Raw genomic sequence first — 19,885 nt, 5'->3', positions numbered from 1 at the left:
CAACCCCCCAGGAGGATGGAGATATAGGTGAGGAGTGGCTGGGGGACGGGCACCAAGCAAGTTTATGCAGCTGCTCCAAGCAAATGAGTCAGACTTCAATTTTTTCACTGTCATAAATACAGCTCATTGGGAAGCCGCGTTGTACCCCAGAAAGGGCGGCCAATGCCAATATTCCCAGCCCAGGTTTCAAGCCCAGACTTAAGGAGCCAGTCTTCTGCTACTTAGCTAGCACACCAAATGTTTAAGAGACAATCCCAACATGGCCTTTTGATGCGTGACCAGGACTGAAACAGCACAAGATTGCGTCCCCAGTCTGTGTCCCCCTTACAGAAGCTGATCTATACTGGGCTTTGGTTTAGTTTGGTCTGCAACAAACAGAAAAGTTTTTCAGGATTGCATCTCTAAACATTCATCTCCCAGCCTTGGGGGGAAGCAGTCCAGTCACCTGTGAGAGCTTCTGTCCATATGCCAGGAGCTCGGCAGTGGTCACATCATCTGCCGTGAATGCGAATGTTTTCTTCAGCATTCTGCCCCTTGCTCAACACTAGGCTTGCCTGGTATATAGTACTAATGTAAGAAATCCCATCTACTGAACCCGACACCTGCACAATCCCCGGTGTCCCTGGTTGGAAGTCAGTTTAACTTAGACACTGGCCAGAATTCAAGTATCTCACATGCTGCAGGTTCCGAGCCTCACACCATCAGTGTGCAGGGACTACCCTGGGGCCAGCGTCCCTTACCTTCTGCAGAATCCGGACCCGCCATAGAGATGCCATTGCAAAGTAGTTACCTAGGCCATGTCTATACTGCAAACTTATGTTGACTCAAGTTACATCGGGATATGGCCGCTGCAGTTAGTACATTGTGTGTTCATGGGCAAGCTTGGCTCCTGGTGTCAGCAGTGCATGTCCTCACCAGGAGTGCTTGTATCGATGCACAGTATGGTGCCCCACAGGTAGGTATCCCACTGTGCAACTCACCACGATCCAGATGGCTATCTTTTGGTAAGTTTCGGCAATGCATGATGGGGCCAAAATGAGTTGTACCGAAGTGACTGGGAGCATGGGGTCAACTCTCCAGTTTGCAACTGTCTCCATCCCATGATGTTATCCATATCCCGTAATTTTCGCACCTTTTTTTTCAAAATCCCACAAACCAGTGTGGCCCTCCTTGCTGTCCACCATCTCCAATAGAAGCATGGACCCTGCACAGCTCTGCACTAGTGTCCGGAGCATTGCAAGCACAGGGCACAGGATCCTACAGTATTTGCAGAGCCACAGGGAACATGATGATTCCTTGGAGGACAGATTGCTGTGGGACATAGCCAGAACCAATTCACAGTTGTTGGTATTCACAGAGCAGCTGCAGATGGTGGAGCACCAGTTCTGAGCCCGAGAAACAAGCACTAACTGCTGGGATCGCATTGTCGTGCAGGTTTGGGGTGACAAGCAGTGGCTGGAGAACTTTTGGATGCACAAGACAACATTGCTGGATCTGTGTGCCGAGCTTGCCCCAGCCCTCCAGTGCAGGGCCATCAAAATGAAAACTGCACTGACAGTGGAGAAGCAAGTGGCAATCGCACAGTGGAAACTTGAAGTGCCAGATTGCTACCAGTCAGTTGGGAATCAATTTGGAGTCAGGAAATCCACCACTGGGGCCATTGTGATCATAGAATATCAGGGTTGGAAGGGACCTCAGGAGGTCATCTAGTCCAACCCCCTGCTCAAAGCAGGACCAATCCCCAACTAAATCGTCCCAGCCTGACCTTAAAAACCTCTAAGGAAAGAGATTCCATCACCTCCCTAGGTAACCCATTTCAGTGCTTCACCACCCTCCTAGTGAAAACATTTTCCTAATATCCAACCTAAACTTCCCCCACTGCAACTTGAGACCATTACTCCTTGTTCTGTCATCTGGTACCACTGAGAACAGTCTAGATCCATCCTCTCTGGAATCCCCCTTTCAGGTAGTTGAAAGCGGCTATCAAATCCCCCCTCATTCTTCTCTTCTGCAGACTAAACAATCCCAGTTCCCTCGGCCCCTCCTCATAAGTCATGTGCTCCAGCCCCCTAATCATTTTAGTTGCCCTCCGCTGGACTCTTTCCAATTTTTTCACATCCTTCTTGTAGTGTGCGGCCCAAAACTGGACATAGTACTCCAGATGAGGCCTCACCAATGCTGAATAGAGGGGAATGATCATGTCTTATGATCTGCTGGCAATGTTCCTACTTATACAGCGCAAAATGCCATTAGCTTTCTTGGCAACAAGGGCATACTGTTCACGCATACCCAGCTTCTCATCCACTGTAACCCCTAGGTCCTTTTCTGCCGAACTGCTGCCTAGCCATTCGGTCCCTAGTCTGTAGCAGTGCATGGGATTCTTCCGTCCTAAGTGCAGGACTCTGCACTTGCCCTTGTTGAACCTCATCAGATTTCTTTTGGCCCAATCCTCTAATTTGTCTAGGTCCCTCTGTATCCTATCCCTACCCTCCAGCGTATCTACCACTCCTCTCAGTTTAGTGTCATCTGCAAACTTGCTCAGGGTGCAATCCACGCCATCCTCCAGATCATTAATGAAGTTATTGAACAAAACTGGCCCCAGGAATGACCCCGGAGGCACTCCGCTTGATACTGGCTGCAAACTAGATATGGAGCCATTGATCACTACCCGTTGAGCCCGACAATCTAGCCAGCTTTCTATCCACCTTATAGTCCATTCATCCAGCCCATACTTCTTTAACTTGCTGGCAAGAATACTGTGGGAGACAATGTCAAAAGCTTTGCTAAAGTCAAGGAACAACACATCCACTGCTTTCCCTTCATCCACAGAACCAAAAAGAAAAGGAGTACTTGTGGCACCTTAGAGACTAACCAATTTATTTGAGCATGAGCTTTCGTGAGCTACAGCTCACTTCATCGGATGCATACCGTGGAAACTGCAGCAGACTTTATATATACACAGAGAATATGAACCAATACCTCCTCCCACCCCACTGTCCTGCTGGTAATAGCTTATCTAAAGTGATCATCAGGTGGGCCATTTCCAGCACAAATCCAGGTTTTCTCACCCTCCACCCCCCCACACAAATTCACTCTCCTGCTGGTGATAGCCCATCCAAAGTGACAACTCTTTACACAATGTGCATGATAATCAAGTTGGGCTATTTCCTGCACAAATCCAGGTTTTCTCACATCCCCCCCACCCCCATACACACACAAACTCATGGGGGTGGGGGGGATGTGAGAAAACCTGGATTTGTAGCTCACGAAAGCTCATGCTCAAATAAATTGGTTAGTCTCTAAGGTGCCACAAGTCCTCCTTTTCTTTTTGCGAATACAGACTAACACGGCTGTTACTCTGAATCCACAGAACCAGTTATCTCGTCATAGAAGGCAATTAGATTAGTCAGGCATGACTTGCCCTTGGTGAATCCATGCTGACTGATCCTGATCACTTTCCTCTCCTCTAAGTGCTTCAGAATTGATTCCTTGAGGACCTGCTCCATGATTTTTCCAGGGACTGAGGTGAGGCTGACTGGCCTGTAGTTCCCCGGATCCTCCTTCCTTTTTTTTAAGATGGGCACTACATTAGCCTTTTTCCAGTCATCTAGGACCTCCCCCGATTGCCATGAGTTTTCAAAGATAATGGCCAATGGCTCTGCAATCACATCCGGCCCCATGGACTTGTGCTCGTCCAGCTTTTCTAAATAGTCCTGAACCACTTCTTACTCCACAGAGGGCTGGTCACCTCCTCCCCTACTGTGCTGCCCAGTGCAGCAGTCTGGGAGCTGACCTTGTTCATGAAGACAGAGGCAAAAAAAGCATTGAGTACATTAGCTTTTTCCACATCCTCTGTCACTGGGTTGCCTCCCCCATTTAGTAAAGGGCCCACACTTTCCCTGACCTTCTTCTTGTTGCTAATATACCTGTAGAAACCCTTCTTGTTACTCTTAACATCTCTTGCTAGCTGCAACTCCAAGTGTGATTTGGCCTTCCTGATTTCACTCCTGCATGCCTGAGCAATATTTTTATACTCCTCCCTGATCATTTGTCCAAACTTCCACTTCTTGTAAGCTTCTTTTTTGTGTTTAAGATGCAAGTGTGATACAAGTGTGCAGGGCCATTAATTGGCTCCTGCTACGGCCTCTCAGCAGTGTGCAGGACGTAAGTGGATGGGGTTGAATGGGGTTCCTGAAGCATGGTGGAGCGATAGACAGCACGTATATCCCTATTTTGGCACCAGACCACTTTGCCACAGAGTACATCAACAGAAAGGGCTACTTTTCTATGGATATGCAAGCACTGATGGATAACTGGGGACGCCTCACTGACATCAGTGTGGGCTGGTCACCCACCCACTCGCATCTTTAAGAACACAGGACTGTTCAGAAAGCTACAAGCAGGGATCTTCCTTCCTGACCGACGGATTACCACTGGCAACGTTGAAATGCCAATAGTGAACTTGGGTGACCCAGCCCCTACCCTTTTACCCCCGGCTTAGGAAGCCATTCACCATCCACTTCAACAGCACCAAGGAGCGCTCCTGCTACTGGCTCATCAGGTGCAGAATGACAGTTGGATGTGTCTCTGGTGTTGTTTACTCACAAGACTGGACCTCAGTGAGAAAAATATCCCAGTGGTTATCGCTGCCTGCTGTGTCCTGCATAACATCTGCGAAGCAGAAAATTTTTTCGCAGGGGTGGAAGGCGGCGGTGGAGTGGCTCTCTGCCGAATTTGAACAGCCAGATACAAGAGCTATTAGAAGAACTCAGTGTGGAGCTATGCGGCTCAGAGACGCTGTAAAAGAGCATTTTAATAGTGACCCTGAGTCGTGTGTGTTGCTGTAGTGTGCTCTCTCTGGCCCTGCTCTTTTGTGACCCGGTGTGAATCATGTGGTGGTTGCTGAATATGTAGGGATGTCAATGAACCTATTAATTTTGTTTGTGAATGAGTTGTGTGACACTGGGCAGGAACAGGTAATCGGCTGCCTTCAGAACGGCTGAGCACCAGCCAGCATATGTTGTGTACGAATAAAGATGAATTATGTTCCAGGTAATACAATTTTATTCTGTTACAAAATCACAGAAAGAAAAACCTGGGAAATTCAAAAACAAATGCATGTAAAATGTAATAAACAGTAAGAAATTAAGAGAACAGAACTTATGAAGGGGCAAGAACATTCATGTCCCTTTCAGCTACACATATGCCAACTATGGCTTTCACAGGTCAGCGTGTGTGAAGCTGTGAGTGTCTTTAATGTCCTTCAACGACCCTTGATTTTAAGTTGAATATTGAGAGGGGGTTGTAATGCAGGTAAACCCATGCCTGCTCTTGCCAAGTCTGTAGGCATGAGCTGAGCACTGACAAATTTGTAGCTAGAAACCAGACCAGCTCGCCTATCTGTTAATATTGATCAAGCTGGGTGTTACCCTTGTAAGGGTGTGTTTAGACTCTATAAAATGCTTGCAAGCTGCCACATGCATGAATGTTACTTGTAATGGCGGTATTCCATGCCATAAGGTAAAATATGTTTGTTTCATAATTGTTAAAATGCCTGCTCTGAACTTGTGAACTCAGATGTGAAGAGTGGCTCCACTTGTCCATCCAGGAGGACTATCAAATGTAAGTGGGCCATTGTAGAACACAAGTCTTGTTAATTGCCCCATACATGCATGGAGAAGTACATGCAGAAGGCCTTCTTCCATCAGTTTGAATGCTGGATGAGGAAAATAAAAATAGCTAACATGAAGATTTTTCTTCTCTTTTTTGTTTGGACTCTTAGAAGGGCTGAAGCTAAGAAACAAAAAGGAGAGCTCTCCAGGGTCACCCTGGGTTAGCCCTGAAAAAACATTCAGTGCTGACAGACAACTACATCTTTGTCACCTTTTGGAACCATAGACTGTGTACATCTGTAGCCTGCTTTAACCTGTAAATAACTCTCATTTCTGTTTCCTAGTTAATAAATCCTTAATTAATTGGCTACCAGCATTGTCTTTGGTGTGAGATCTAAGGTACAAACTGGCCTGGGGTAAGTGAGTGGTCTCTTGGGACTGGGAGCAATGTGAATATTTTGTGATTTTTGGTGTAAGTAACCATTTATCACCAAGTCCAGCTTGCCTGGATGACAAGATAGACTGGAGAGCCCAAGTGGACTCCATGGTAAGGCTGCTACAGTGGTCCAGGAGTTCATATTTGTTACTGGGTTGGTGAAATCTAATTTTAGAACATGCCCCCAGTTTTGGCATATCTTCCCTTCTTTTGACAATCTTCCCTGCGGTTGGCACTCATCGTCGTAAACCACTCCAGGCAGCACGACAGGGGTATAGGAAGGTTTCAATGGGCTGCAGAGGAAGGTGAGCATGGGATTGTTGAATCTGCAAGTCCACCAGAGTCTGTAGCATCTGTGTTGCTGTCTGAGAAGCCCCAGTATGTGCTGGTGCATCTCTCTCTCCTTTTCCTGCGCCTTTCTCCTCTCCACTCTATCCTTCTCTAGGCTGTTCGTCCTCCAGGCCCTGTGCTCATTGTCCAGTGCAACACTGGCTTGCAGGATCTCATTGAACGTATCCTCCTGAGTCCTCTTCTTTTTCCTCCTTATCTGGCTCAGGCGTTCCACAGGTGTGGAAGGGGAGACCCTGAAGGCCGCAATGGCAGCAGCTGCAGATAAAACACACAGAGGTACCATTGTCAGGGTATTCACTATGGAAAGCGAAACTTAAGACTCTGAACTCACTCCCCTAAAGTTTTAAGCACTACATTCTGGCTTCTGCTTGGAATTGTTTGTGCACGGCGCCAGTCACAGCACCAGTCATGGTGAATTTGGCCTGCCAGGCTGGGGAAATGAGGAGGGAATTGCTTGGTTGCATGAGTCCAGTAGCATAGGGCAATGGCACTGAATATCGGCACCGTTTTCCACAGGCGGTGGTGATTTTAGCTGATCATAGAATCATAGAATATCAGGGTTTGAAGGGACCTCAGGAAGTCATCTAGTCCAACCCCCTGCTTGAAGCAGGACCGATCCACAATTAAATCATCCCAGCCAGGGCTTTGTCAAGCCTGACCTTAAAAACTTCTAAGGAAGGAGATTCCACCACCTCCCTAGGGAACGCATTCCAGTGTTTCACCACCCTCCTAGTAAAAAAGTTTTTCCTAATATCCAACCTAAATTTCCCCCACTGCAACTTGAGACCATTACTCCTCGTTCTGTCATCTGCTACCACTGAGAACAGTCTAGAGCCATCCTCTTTGGAACCCCCTTTCAGGTAGTTGAAAGCAGCTATCAAATCCCCCCTCATTCTTCTCTTCCGTAGACCAAACATCCCCAGTTCCCTCAGCCTCTCTGATATCTCACTCCTGCGGGTAACAGGCAGAGAGAGCACAGTCCCAAAGCCGCCTGGGCCCATATGCTGCTAGCCTGTACTGCAGTAACTGCAGGCACTGCTGAAGTTATCACGGAGTGGTGTGGCAAAGTGTCCTGCCACGGAGGAAGAAATAAGGCTGCCATCCCTAGAAACCTTCAGCAGAGGACTGCAGAGAACCTCCATGGAAGTTTCACGGAGATCTCTCAGGAGGATTCAAGGGACGCCCCCATGTGCATAAACAAACTGCTCTGGATAGCCCCCCCCCCCACCTCACTCTACAGGAGACTGCAAAGCAGATAGCAACTCCACCTCTCTTGGTTGTGCTGCTGCCCCTCCTAGCACGAGTCAATTAACGATAAATCAAACAATGTGGCCTGCTACTTTGCCATCCCTGTCATTTAAAATTAAACGGCATACTCACTGGAGGTTCCTTCCCCGGAATCGGGTTTGCCCAGGCTCAGCTGCTGGGACTGACTGGGCTGCGGTGGCATCCAAAACAGGTACTGACTCACTGCACAGCTGGATCCCCTGGTCTCCTGTCCCCCATTCTCCTCCTCTCTTCCTTGTCCACCACCTCCTCACTGTTCACGGCAGGGTCCTGTGACTCTGGCTCCTAAGAGGTCTGCACGGTGCTGTGGGTGGTGGTATCTCCCCTGAGAAGAGCATGCAGCTCAGCACCAGACTGATTTCCGGCCTCCCTGGCCTTCTGGTACGCCTGCTGCAGCTCCGTGGCTTTCGCCCTACCCTGCTGCTGGTCCCTGTCGTAGCCTGTAGGTGCCCACGTTTCTACAGGTGGTTCAGAGCTCTGCCTGCAGTCTCTTCTCCCCACAGGCCCAGGAGACCCAATGTCTTCTCTGTACTCCACAGGGTGTGTAGCCAGCACCGACAACTGGGCAGCTGCACACAACAATGGAGAGTTGCCAGGTGTGGCAATGAAGAAAAGGAATTTCAAAAATTCAGGGGGCTTTAAATGGGAGGAGGGGCTGCCAGCCTCTGCGACCCCTGGATGGCGGAGTTCACAGTGATGACCATAGCAGTCAGTGTGGAGCGTTGTGGGACAACTGCTGGAGGACAGTTAGGGTCGACATCAGTAATGCAGTGTCTACATTCACACTGCCTCTGCCTAATTACATCAACTGTGACTCTGCGCCGCGGGAGAAGGTGGTGTTATTAAGTAAGCGGAACGGGGCGCTTATGTCAGTGGGAGACCAATCTAAGTGTAGACACATGCACAACCAGGTCGACGTACGCTGCCTTGCATCTGCCTAACTTTGTACTGTAGACCAGGCCCTCATCCAGGCTAGGCTCACAAAGAGACTTCACTGCGGTTTCACTCAGTGTTGCCACGTCTAAGCCTTAGGCGCCTAGAAAATCACGGTGGCCTGGTCTACACTAGAAAATGAATCAGTTTAAAAACTGACACCCCTGAGCGGCATAGTTCAGCCGACCTAAGTCCCTGTGCACACAGAGTTAGCTCCTGCCTGGCGAGGTGGGGGATCCCCTACACCGATGGGGGATACTCCCTCCCACGGGAGAAGGTAGTGTCTAAACTGAAGTGTCACAGCAAGGGCGGGCAGCAGGTCACTCTGGTCTCGTCCCTCTGCGCCCCAGAGAGCACTGTGCGGAGGCCAGTAGTGCGTGCAGTGACTTGGAGTGATACTTGCGAGGGAGCCTGCAGGATGGAGAGTCAGAGACATTGATAATGACAGGAAGAATTAGTAACAATAAAGTCTCTGGTTTTCCCAGACCCCAAGGGAATATGATAGATGGAACTGGCTAGGCCTTTGTCATCCCTGATTCCCCTGATTCGGTGAAGCTGGCGTTTCAAAGCCCCAGCTCAGATGTGAATTATTTCGGGGCAGGTCTCTGGCCGGTGTTACACAGAAGGTCAGACGAGTTGATCACAATGGTCCCTTCTGGCCTTGGAATCTATGAATCTACGAATCTCTGTGTCAGGAGTGAGAGCCCGCAAAGCTCCAACAGGAAGTGACAGAACTGCCCCTAGGTGGGTGAGGCAATACGTTTAGTGTCTGTATGAACCATGTCAGTTTCTTTGACCTATTGCTCTGCTCCATCCTCTGAGGACAGACCAGAGAGAGGAATTTCATGGGCCTGGAACATGCAGGATTGTGAATGGGAGGATGCAGTGAGTCTGGTGAGGGAACTGTTACAGTGACTCAGTCCTGATAAATAGAAAGCTCAGACTAAATCTTATTAGCTTCAGAGAAGGTCACATAACTGTGAATTGTAGCACCAGCCGACAAGGACATCTGACAGAGGCAACGTCTGACTGAATGTGCGAACTAAATGGGGGCTATGATCTAGCAGGGATGCTCGGATGCCAAACAAGGCCAGCCCCATGGAGACTATGGGTTACCTGGCTTGGGTGTGGAATGATATCAAATCCCAACAGCCTCAAATCTGCCTGCCAAGTTGGTGGGGGGAGGAGGGGAACAGGTGGAATATGTGCAAGTATCTCAAAAGCTTCTCCTCATATGTCCATTGCGGACTTGTGCACTGTGACAGGCTTCCCTACAGAGTAACTCGTGCCCCAGATGTAGTTCAGGATACACCGGATTACTACTGGGTTTAATTGGAGCACTCTGGTATCTGGATGTTGTGTTCAGAGGTACAAGTGAGGAAGCTGCTGAAACGGCTATAAAACCAGTGCCGGTTTTAGGGAAAATGGTGCCCTGGATGAACTTGTATTTTGGTGCCCCTGGTCCCTGTGGGCATGGCACCCCCCATTGCCTCTGCGCCCCATGGGCTCCCCACTCCCCTTTTGCCCCTGGACCTTTGCCCCTGCACCTCCTTCCTGCACCCCCAATTCCTGCACCTCCCTCCTGCACCCCTAACCCATGCACCTCCCTCCTGCAACCCCAACCCCTGCACTGTGCTTCCTTCACCCCTAACCCCTGTACCCCCCCCCCATGCCCAAATGGAGAAACTGACCTGGATGCCTGGAGCAGCTGGCATTGCTGCTTGGTCCCTCCCTGGAACACTGCTCCTCTGCGCACCCCTAGGAGGCTGGGCAGGGGGATCAAGGAGCGAAGTCAGGGCTCCCTGCATCCAGGTCACTTTCCCCACCTGGACTGTGTAAGGGGAGGGCAGAGAGCAGCAGCTCCTGATGCTTGCTTCACAGCACAGCCCAGGTGGGGAAAGTGACCTGGATGCAGGGAGCGCTTGGTTTTGCTCCTCACTGCCCCCCTCACAGCCCCCTGGGGGGCACGGAGGAACGTTGGACGGGGAAGCAGTATCTCAGTGTCCCTGCTCGCCCCCCTCCCATGATCCTCGGCTGGGAGGAAGCAGGGAGAAATCTGGGTGTCCCCCCGCCCCCCATGCAGTGACCCCCAGGGAGCAGTTTCTGACATTACATAGGCAGCGCGCACCTCTGCGCTGCTGCACGGCACCCCTTTGACCACTGGGCACCCTGGGTGGCCACCCAGGTGGCCCACCCCTAAGGCCGGCCCTGTATAAAACACTTGGATTACAGGTGAAAACGGAAGAACTGTGCCTTCTCATCAGAAGTGACTTGAGTCCTGTGATTGATGTGGAGGGCTTGAGGCCTCTGCCAGAGAAAACAGAAGCAGGATCCAAAATAACTGTGCCGAAGAATGTCAGCAGAATTTAGATCCTTTCAGCCCTGGTTAAGTATGGAAAATGTCTACCTAAGCAAGTCCAATATTGTTAGAAGAGGGCTAGCTTGGGTTTGGCCTGAGAAATGTCCATTGGCACTTGAGCAGACTAGCAACAATACTTAGCACGTATCTGTGTGAAATGGTGCTCTGCGTTTTCCAACACCTTCCAAGCATGAAGGCCGAGATCTGCAAAACTGGAAGCATTAGGCTAGGCTCCTAAATCCATAACTAGGCACCTAAATAAGCAGCCTTGTTTGCAAAAGTGCTGAGCACCCAGCAGCTCCCACTGATGTCAACAAGCACCACAGCGGGGTTAGAGTCACAAAGGGGCCCAGGACGTATGGCCCTTACTTCGGCACCACTGGCATTCACAAAACCCCTGCTCAGTGGCTGCCTAACTCTAAAGGTGCCTAAATTCCCTAAGCACCTACATTTCACTGTAAAAGTCCCCTTTGCACCTGAGTTTCTGCCGCTGGGCATGTGCCCTGCAGCCACTGTCAGGCACCGGGACACACATACCCTGCCCAAGCTGCAGTGGGATTCTCAAACGACACATCACCCTGCCTGTGTTGCCCACAGGGCCCAATCTGCTAGGTGTGCTCTGAACACACCTCACAACCTAGGGGGTTGGCGTGTGAGGGGGGGGCAGCAGCCTCCCTTATAACCTTTAGCCCATGGTTGGGCACACACCCAGGATCTGGGGGTCATCAGTTAAATTCCCCTCTCTGCCTGACGAGGAGAAAGGATTTGAAGAGGGGTCTCCCATCTCTACAATGAGTGTGCTAGCCACTGGGCTGTGGGGCTGACTGACTGTTGTCCAGGGGTTAGGGCTCTCACCTGAGATGGGAAATCCCTACGCAAATCCCTTCTTCAGATCAGGCAGAGGGGGGAACGGAACCTAGGTCTCTCACATCCCAGGCCAGTACTCTAACCACTGGGCTAAAAGCTGTCCCATCTGTCTCCTTGTACAGAGACCTTTTCTGTGTCAGCATGCCACATGCTTGTGCCCACCCCTAATCTCCTGTGGGGCACTAACCATGCTTGCAGCTTATACCTCTGCCCAACAGAGAAACTGGCACTTTGGGAAGTGAAAATGGAACCCTCCACTCCCAGGCCATAGCTAGCATGCTGGGGTTGATGCTGCTGGTGACTTTGTCCCTCTGAGATTGCTCAGCAAGACTGATCTCACCAGACACCTAGTGAGGAGCGTCCATTTTTCACTTCAAACGTAGACTCGTGGTCCTGTCCTACAGCAGTTCAATGGGTGAAAGCCCCACTTCAGACTGATTCACTTTAGTTAGGGGTTTGCATACTTATGTAGTTACGTTAGGACAAACTTCCTTAATGGGGTTAGGACCTTGGATTGCAGAGACTGTATCTTGTCTGCCCTGCCCCAAAGATGGGAAATTTCCACGCCTCAGCACCCTGTGCTCATAATTTTCCACTGAGTTCTGGTCAGCTTGGCTGTGTCCATGAATCCCACAGTCCCTACAAAACTTGAGGAGAGAGATTACAGTATAAAAGTTATTTCTTCTTCCCCTCCACCCATATAGCAAGCTCCTCTCCTTTTTAATCTCTGTGCCTCTCCCTGCAGAGGAGGAGTTTTTGTCCATGAGAATGCAGCCTTTTAAATTCTAATGTACAAGCTGGGGTAGGGCAATCATCTGCAATTGAATGGCAAATGACTACTCTGACAACTTGCTCTCCCAAGGTGAGCCAAGACAACGGGGTAGGAAGACAGAGATCATCTGGCAGAAGGACCCTTCTCACACTTTCCACTCCAATGGACCCTCACTTACAGAGCTACAACGGCTCTGCTTGTCAGGTAAGGAGCCACCTCAATGCTAGAACCTCTGTCACGCTGGGGATATGGAGAAACATGGTAGCCCCTGATTTAGGCCAGGTCTATGCTTGGAAATTAGGTCGGTATAACTACATTGTTCAGAGGTGTGAAAAATCCCCCCACCCCCGCTGAGCGACGCAGTTAAACCAACCTAACCCCTGGTGTAGACAGCACTAGGTCGACCTCTCAGGGAGGTGGATTACCTACACCGAGGGGAGAAGCCCGCCTGTCAGCATAGGTAGCGTCTTCCCTGAAGTGCTGCAGTGGGACAGATGCTATGTTTTAAATGTGGACAAGCCCTTACTTCTGTCCCTCAGTGCTCATGAGACCGAGCCACGTCTCCAAAGCACGATGCAGCTGTCATGCTCCTGCCTGGAGCAGACCGGAGATTGTGCATGTCCTGGGTCTGTGGGGAGAAGAGGCTTGCAGGCACAGCTCTGAACCAGCTGTGGAAATGGCAGCATTTCAAAAATTCACAGACATTTTTAAGAGGGAGGCGGCTTCTGGTCTACGTGACCCCTGGGCAGCGGAGCTCCCAATCATGACCAGAGTGGTCAGTGTCAGGCATTGTGGGACAGTGGCTGGAGGACTGTTAGGGTTGAAATAAGTAAAGCAATGTCTACACGTGCTCTGCATAGAGCTCCATACATCAACCATGGCTCTACACCGCGCGGGGAGGTGGTGTGACTATGGTGGCACAATGGGGCACTTACATTGGTGGGACACAAATTTCAGTGTAGACACATGCCCACTAGTTTGACCCAAAGCAGCTTATGTTGACCTGACTTTGTAGTGTAGACCAGGCCTACTGCTCTCAAAGCTCTCTTCTGTCTAGAGGTGTTTAACAATTAATGCTAGCAGACAGAGATGTGCATGCTAGCTTCATTCCACTGCCAAGCATGTGCCTGGGCTTACCAACAGCACAGATGATGCGCTCTCGATTGTATGGCAACAGATTCTGAGCAGTGGCACTGGAGGCCAAGGAAGCACCAGAACAGATGCTGGAAGCCCTGTGGAATCTTGGTTGCTAGAAGTAGCCAAGGGAGCCCTTGTGCCACACCCATTGAGGGGTTTCTCGGGGGGCCTGAGGTTCTACCACCGACCTGGCCTAGACCAGAACTCCAAATTTACCAGTTCATGGTCTAGTTATCACTAACCGGTTAGCCAGGGTGGCTTTTGACTGAAGGTCTGTGGGTCACAAGTTGCCGGGACAGAGAATAATGTCAGGAAGCCAGTGACTTTGCAGGTTCTTAGGCAATAAGTTGAGGCTCTTCCTCAGGTCTACCATTTGGTGGTGAGGCTGTACTCTTCAAGACAGGCTTTCTGTTGGTTTTCTTCGGGGCCTTCTGAGTCAATGAGTGGTTCCCTTCTGCCAAGGGAGACTCTTTGCGGTGGAGTCTCAAACTACAGGACTCTACAGCTCAAGGTCTGCAGAGCAAAAACTGATCAACTTGGGGTTGGCAAGACTGTTGCTTTGCACCACTCTGGTGAATGGGGCCTGGGGCCTGGACGGGCACTGCAGGCATATGTGAGTCAGTGAGGGTCCCCTGTTTCTGCATGAGGGACCGCTCCTTCCTAACCACATTCCGGTTTGTGGGAGTGTTTAGGGAAGGGCTGTCATTCCTGGGTTTGCCACGAGAGAGTACAGCTCCCACTTGTTTGATAGAGAGGCTGCAACAGCAGCTACCTAGCTGGGTCTGGGGGCATCAGAGGTCCAAGCTATAGGGTGTGAGTGCTCCGAGGCCTATAAGTCCTACGCGCAGTTGCCTGAGGGGAGGTCAATGCAGGAGGTGGGCCGTAAGTATAACTATGTCTATGGTATAGACTCTTAGAGCATGCCTGTGGCTGGGGATATGGATTTGCGGGCACAGCACTGTGCCCTGAGCTCCCAGGAGAGGGTGTAACTCAGCAAGGGTCTTGCAACTGGCCTTGGGGTGGATGCAGTTTTTGTCTTGGCACAGCAGACAGGGCTTGTGCTGGGTCCAGCTCATGCATCTTTTGCGTGGGCTGGTGCCCCATGAGGACACACTGGCATCACTGTTATCCACTTAGGGAAGAATGACGTGAGCATGGGCTGCAGGCTGCAGCTGATTTGGAAGGCTACGTGGGATATTGGCCTGCTGGTGGCCATGTTTCCTGGTGTGGGGGACAGTATGGTTGGAGACACTAGCCCACAGGGTATGGTGGACTGCAGTCCACCCATTAAAAATGTGGATAGGGCCCATAGGAAGGCCAACTGGAAAGTATTGACTGGAGTCCTGAGGTGGCTCAGTTATCAGCCCACAATGCGGCTGAGTTTTTATCAAGAGGATGGAGTGCACCTCTCCGATCTAGGGGCAGAGTTCTCTTCCTGGATGATCTTGGTATTGGATTGGCTGAACTTCTAGGTAGCTCATGCGGGGTGGGGTGGAGGCAGCCAAGCTGATGCTGGTTCCTCCTTGTGGCAGGTGCCCAGTGCAGAAACTCGCTGTTTTGGACTCTAGATCCAAAAAGGTAACATAGTGGGCATCCCGAGAGCATGGGGACATTGTGTCGAACCCCCTGGAGGCAAATGCAAACCATGGGCCAGGGCACTACCTGGAGGGAACCGCCCCACCAATGCATTGGATGGTGGTGCTGGCTGGGGGACGAGGTCCCCTCTCACCTCAACTCCCAAAAGGGGGAGGGATGTTAGTGCGTGAGTGGAGGTGCCTCGTGTGATGATTGGCTCACTCTATGGTGTGAGCCCTAAGAATTGGCAAAAGACCAATGAGGTGCGAGTGATTGCTCTGGGCTGTCCCCCAACGGGGGAGCCGTGGACATAATAAGACTAATACATTTATGGCCTGGTTAAAACCCATCCCACGTGTCCTTGCCTTCTTCCGTGTTGTGAACACACAAGTGTTCGCACTGGATAGGACGTAACAGTCAGTCAATCAGTTTTACTTCCAGAACCTTATATAATGTAACGAAAAAATACACGCAGATAAAATTGAATCTCTGAGTGTATATTTGGACTTAGCAAATTCCCTGAGTTTCTACGAGGGAGGACGTTTACTTCAGTTACAGATCATAAAGCCCTTGTTAAAGTTCTTAGACCAAAACCCAATATCGCGTCTTGCAACGCCTGGATCTCAGGGAGGGACTTATGCTAACATCTTAGCACACACATCAGGATTCTGAAACATACTGAAATGGCTGATGCATTATCTGAGCTGCTACCGCAATCCCATTTCTAGGGCCTCCTCTTGGGAGAACCTCCCAGCCGTCACTGCAGAAGAAATTGCAGCAGATGCTGAAAAAGATGCTAATGTAGCAGCTGGATGCAAAAATCACATTGGTGGGCAAGCAAAGATTAAGATAAAGAATGAGTGGGTGGACAGCCAGAGGACGCACTTGGCCATCATCCAATCCCTGCTAACCACAGAGAGATGGTTCTGCAGCATTTAAGTAGCTGAATATTTCACATGTAACACAAGGTCACAGAGTGAGTCTGAGCATGTTATATCCGCCACACACACAAAAAGGAATGATGCGCCTGGCCACTGTGCAGGGCACCAAGGTGCTGAGACAAGGGGAAGGGGCCAGAGGAGAGCTTGCTCCGGCATATCAAACAAGGCTTTTCAGGCTGCACTTCTGTTTGTCATTCTCCAAGCTGGCTGGCCCCATCCTGATTAGGCTCTGCCCAATTTCATCAGCCACTCAGCATCAGTCTCCTTGCTGTGTAACCTTGGCAACAGGCTCCTCCACTCCTGATGGACCAGGACCCTTCATTTTCCTTCTCACAGGCAGCAGTTCACACGCCTCAGCTGTTGACACGTCATCGCCGATTCCAGCCCCTCCTTACACCGCAGCACTCCTTCTCCCCTGAGAGATCGGAAAGGCTTTTAGCTCGGTGTCAGCATTAGCTCCTTGTGCGCCCTAGTTTCCTGTAATTTTCCCTGGCGCCCTGCCTGAAAAGCCCTGCTTAGTTCCAGCCCACTTGCCAGTGCAAGCTCTCCTACGCTCTGAGCAGCTCTTTGTAAACCCACATTGCCTGCAGCTCTTCCCTCGCGTTTTTCTTTCGCCAGGTGATGCTTGGCTAGGCCTTTGTGACCACAGCTGCAGGTGCCAGCCCAGTTAATGAGATTTGTTTTTGTTTAAAGTCTATTCATTACGCTTCACCCATAAGCAGAGCCGTGACCCTATGGGCAGGTCTACTGTAGCCGCTACCTATGCTGACAGGAGGGCGGCTCCCATTGGTGTAGGTACACTACCTTCCGGAGAAGAACAGCGCCTGTCTACACTGGAGATGAGGCCGATTTAACGGCCTTGCTCAGGGGGTGAGGATTTTTCACTCCCCTGAATGATGTTGTTATACCAATCTAATTTCCTAGTGTAGCCCTGGCCTAGGTACCAAGAGGTGACCTCGGTTATTTAGATTGGAAAGGAAGCCCCCACCCAATGCACTTGTGAGGTGAGTGCTCTAATCACTGGCCTTTTGGGGCTCTTGGGTCTGGACTCAAACTCTCCTGTGGAACCTGTTCCACTTTGTGACACGTTTTAACAGCGGGTCACACAACTGTTTGTCAGCGCTAGGATGTTAGCTAACAGGCATGCTGGGTTTCTGGTCCTGGCTCTGGGCCAGGAGTGGAGTCTAGTGGTTATGGGCTAGCCAAGTACCAATTCAGCAGTCTTTCAGCAAGGCAGAGTGGCTGAGATTGGCTCTGCTAGTAGAGACCTGGGTTCTTCTCTCAGCTATGTCAGAAGTTATATTTCCTTCTTGCCTCCTACAACAGTAAGTGTTGTCGCATCAGAAATGGTGACGGTGAGAGAAATGAGAGGTGGTCTCCTGGATCCCAGTGTAATGTACTTTCTCCTGAGCTACACGGTGTTTTGGAGGGGAATGCTCTCACACATTATACAACAAATTGTCATTTTGCCTATCTGGGTCTCAGGAGGACAGGACAGCCTCCTGAATTTAGGGACCGACTTGTGAAATTTGAGACTGGTGGCAACCTTATTGTAGTGCAACACATCTGACAGCCGTGGAGTTGTCAGCAACAAGGGCCAGGTTCAATATCTAGAGGTTCCTTTTGACAACACAACACAAAACCGGATCAAGCCCCCACCCAGTAATCTGGGAAAATGACACTCCACCCCTGGATGCCTCTAAGAGGCAATACTTCCCCTCTTGCAAGCACTGAGTCTGTGTTTGGAAAAGAAAACTTTTAATAAAAGTAGGGTGACCAGATGTCCCGATTTTATAGACAGTCCCGATATTTTTTTATATAATTTTTTTTATATAAGTTTTTATATAAGCGCCTATTACCCCCCCACTCCTGTTCTGATTTTTCACACTTGCTGTCTGGTCACCCTAACTAAAAGGGGAAGGAATGCAGCATTAATTTGGGAAATCCCCACAAGCATTATTCGAAAACATATGACCATGAGCAGAACACCCACCCCAGAGTACAGTGGGCAGTGTCCTTTCCCTCAGTCTCTCACCTTGTGGTGTGAAAGGCCGACAAACACATGGCCCTTTAACACGCCACTCCCCTCTCCCTCCACCGCTCCCTACTCCCAGTTGTTGTCTTTGATCAGCAACCACCCGGAGTTCCGAGGTTGGGGAAGGAAAGGCCTCAGCGGCTGCACCATTCACTCTCCATCGTTTGCTCCACCGCCGGCTGCTCTGGTGTCATTCACTCTGCCACTGCCTTCTCTACTGCGGCCTCTGAGATGTCTTGAGGACCCAGCACGTAACAGCTCCCCGTGATTTCAGCTGTTCGCGGGGGAGCCTCATCCTTAGTGCAGGCTGGGCAGCCTCCCTCACCAGAGCCACTGTCCCACAAGCAGGTCTAAGGCTTACCGCTTAGACCAGGTTATCGCTGATTTCAGCTACAACGAAAGACTCTTAATTGGGGTCTTAATCAGCTCTGTCCTTAAACAGGGGAGAGGGGGGGTGGGTCAAGTGGTGTCTAGGGCCCATAGAGCCCGCAGGACAAGGCAAAACCACCCGTCCTCACCCTCTCTTATCTCCACTGGGCTTTGGCACCCCTCCTCCCTGCCGAGTTAGTGCACTTCAGTCGAGTGAGAACCCCTCAGCCAGGGCCTGCCAAGCAGAATTGTACCAATTGTTGTGTGAATACAGGGGCTGCAACGTGTACCCGTTCTGCTGCCCCTTTGTTCACACAACAAGGTTGACACTTTATTACCCCTGCACCCAATAACAAAGTGACTTGCAATCCAGCGTCAGCCAAAAGAGATCGTTTGGCCGCACAGCTGTGCACCAAGGCAGAGCAGACAATGCAGACAAGGTCAGTTCCTGAAGTCCTTTCCCCAGCTCATCACTAGTTATCCGGGGAGAGCTCATTCAGACCCCGCTTACAGTAGAGTGTAGGAATTGGGTAGTATCCCTTTAACTATTCTGCGGGTCTGCCGGTGGCCCTCACTGTCTTCTATGTTTCAGCCTCAGAACCCTGTCAGAGCAGCTGTGTTTGTGTAACTAGGCTTGTGTATAGTTCATAAACATGGTTATTTGGACTGCACTGTGGCCGTGTGGTTCCTTTATATTACATACGTGCTGACACAACACCTACCCACAGTACGCTGTACGCAACAAGTGCCTACACCCTCGTGAACCCACATGTGTACACGCCGCGTTCCCAGTCCAACTGGGCCCCCATCTGCAACATGTACCAAGATCCAGTGTTCCCCAACCAATACAGACCGTGTTCCCAGCTTCAGGACGCACGAACACCCAAACATGGCATGTCCCCAGCCCCCTTGGCAACCTGACATACCGTGTTCCCAGCCTCTGGGCATGCCCACCACTTTCCCCTGCCCCCCGTTACCAATATGCATTGCACCTACAGACGTTCTGTCGCCCAGCACATCTGTGCACCAACCCCCATGTACCCCTGTTCCCTTGCACTCAAGGGCAGCAGGTACCCAGCTCCTGTCCCCATATGAATAGCTGCTCTGTACTTGGCCCCATACACACTTGGTCTCGAGCCCCTGGGCACCCCAGGGCCACACACACTGTATCCAGCCCTGTCCTCCTGGGGCGCAGCTATGCTTTGTGTCCC

General features: G+C 50.6%; 1 protein-coding gene across 1 annotated transcript in view; it reads right to left on the bottom strand.

Moving 5' to 3' along the window:
- Positions 1 to 5,085: 5,085 nt before the first annotated feature.
- LRRC36 (leucine rich repeat containing 36) overlaps positions 5,086 to 19,885 on the bottom strand; it is an 82,538-nt gene continuing 67,738 nt past the window's right edge. Inside the window, exon 14 of the mRNA XM_073307307.1 lies at positions 5,086 to 6,654. Within this exon, the coding sequence (XP_073163408.1) occupies positions 6,552 to 6,654 (103 nt within the window). The 3' untranslated portion in view covers positions 5,086 to 6,551. The remainder of the gene's footprint in view (positions 6,655 to 19,885) is intronic.

Source organism: Lepidochelys kempii, chromosome 12 (genome assembly GCF_965140265.1).
Source record: "Lepidochelys kempii isolate rLepKem1 chromosome 12, rLepKem1.hap2, whole genome shotgun sequence".
Taxonomy (NCBI): Eukaryota; Metazoa; Chordata; order Testudines; family Cheloniidae; genus Lepidochelys; species Lepidochelys kempii.
Note: the sequence above shows the minus strand (reverse complement) of the source record. Positions and strands in the feature narration are given on the sequence as shown.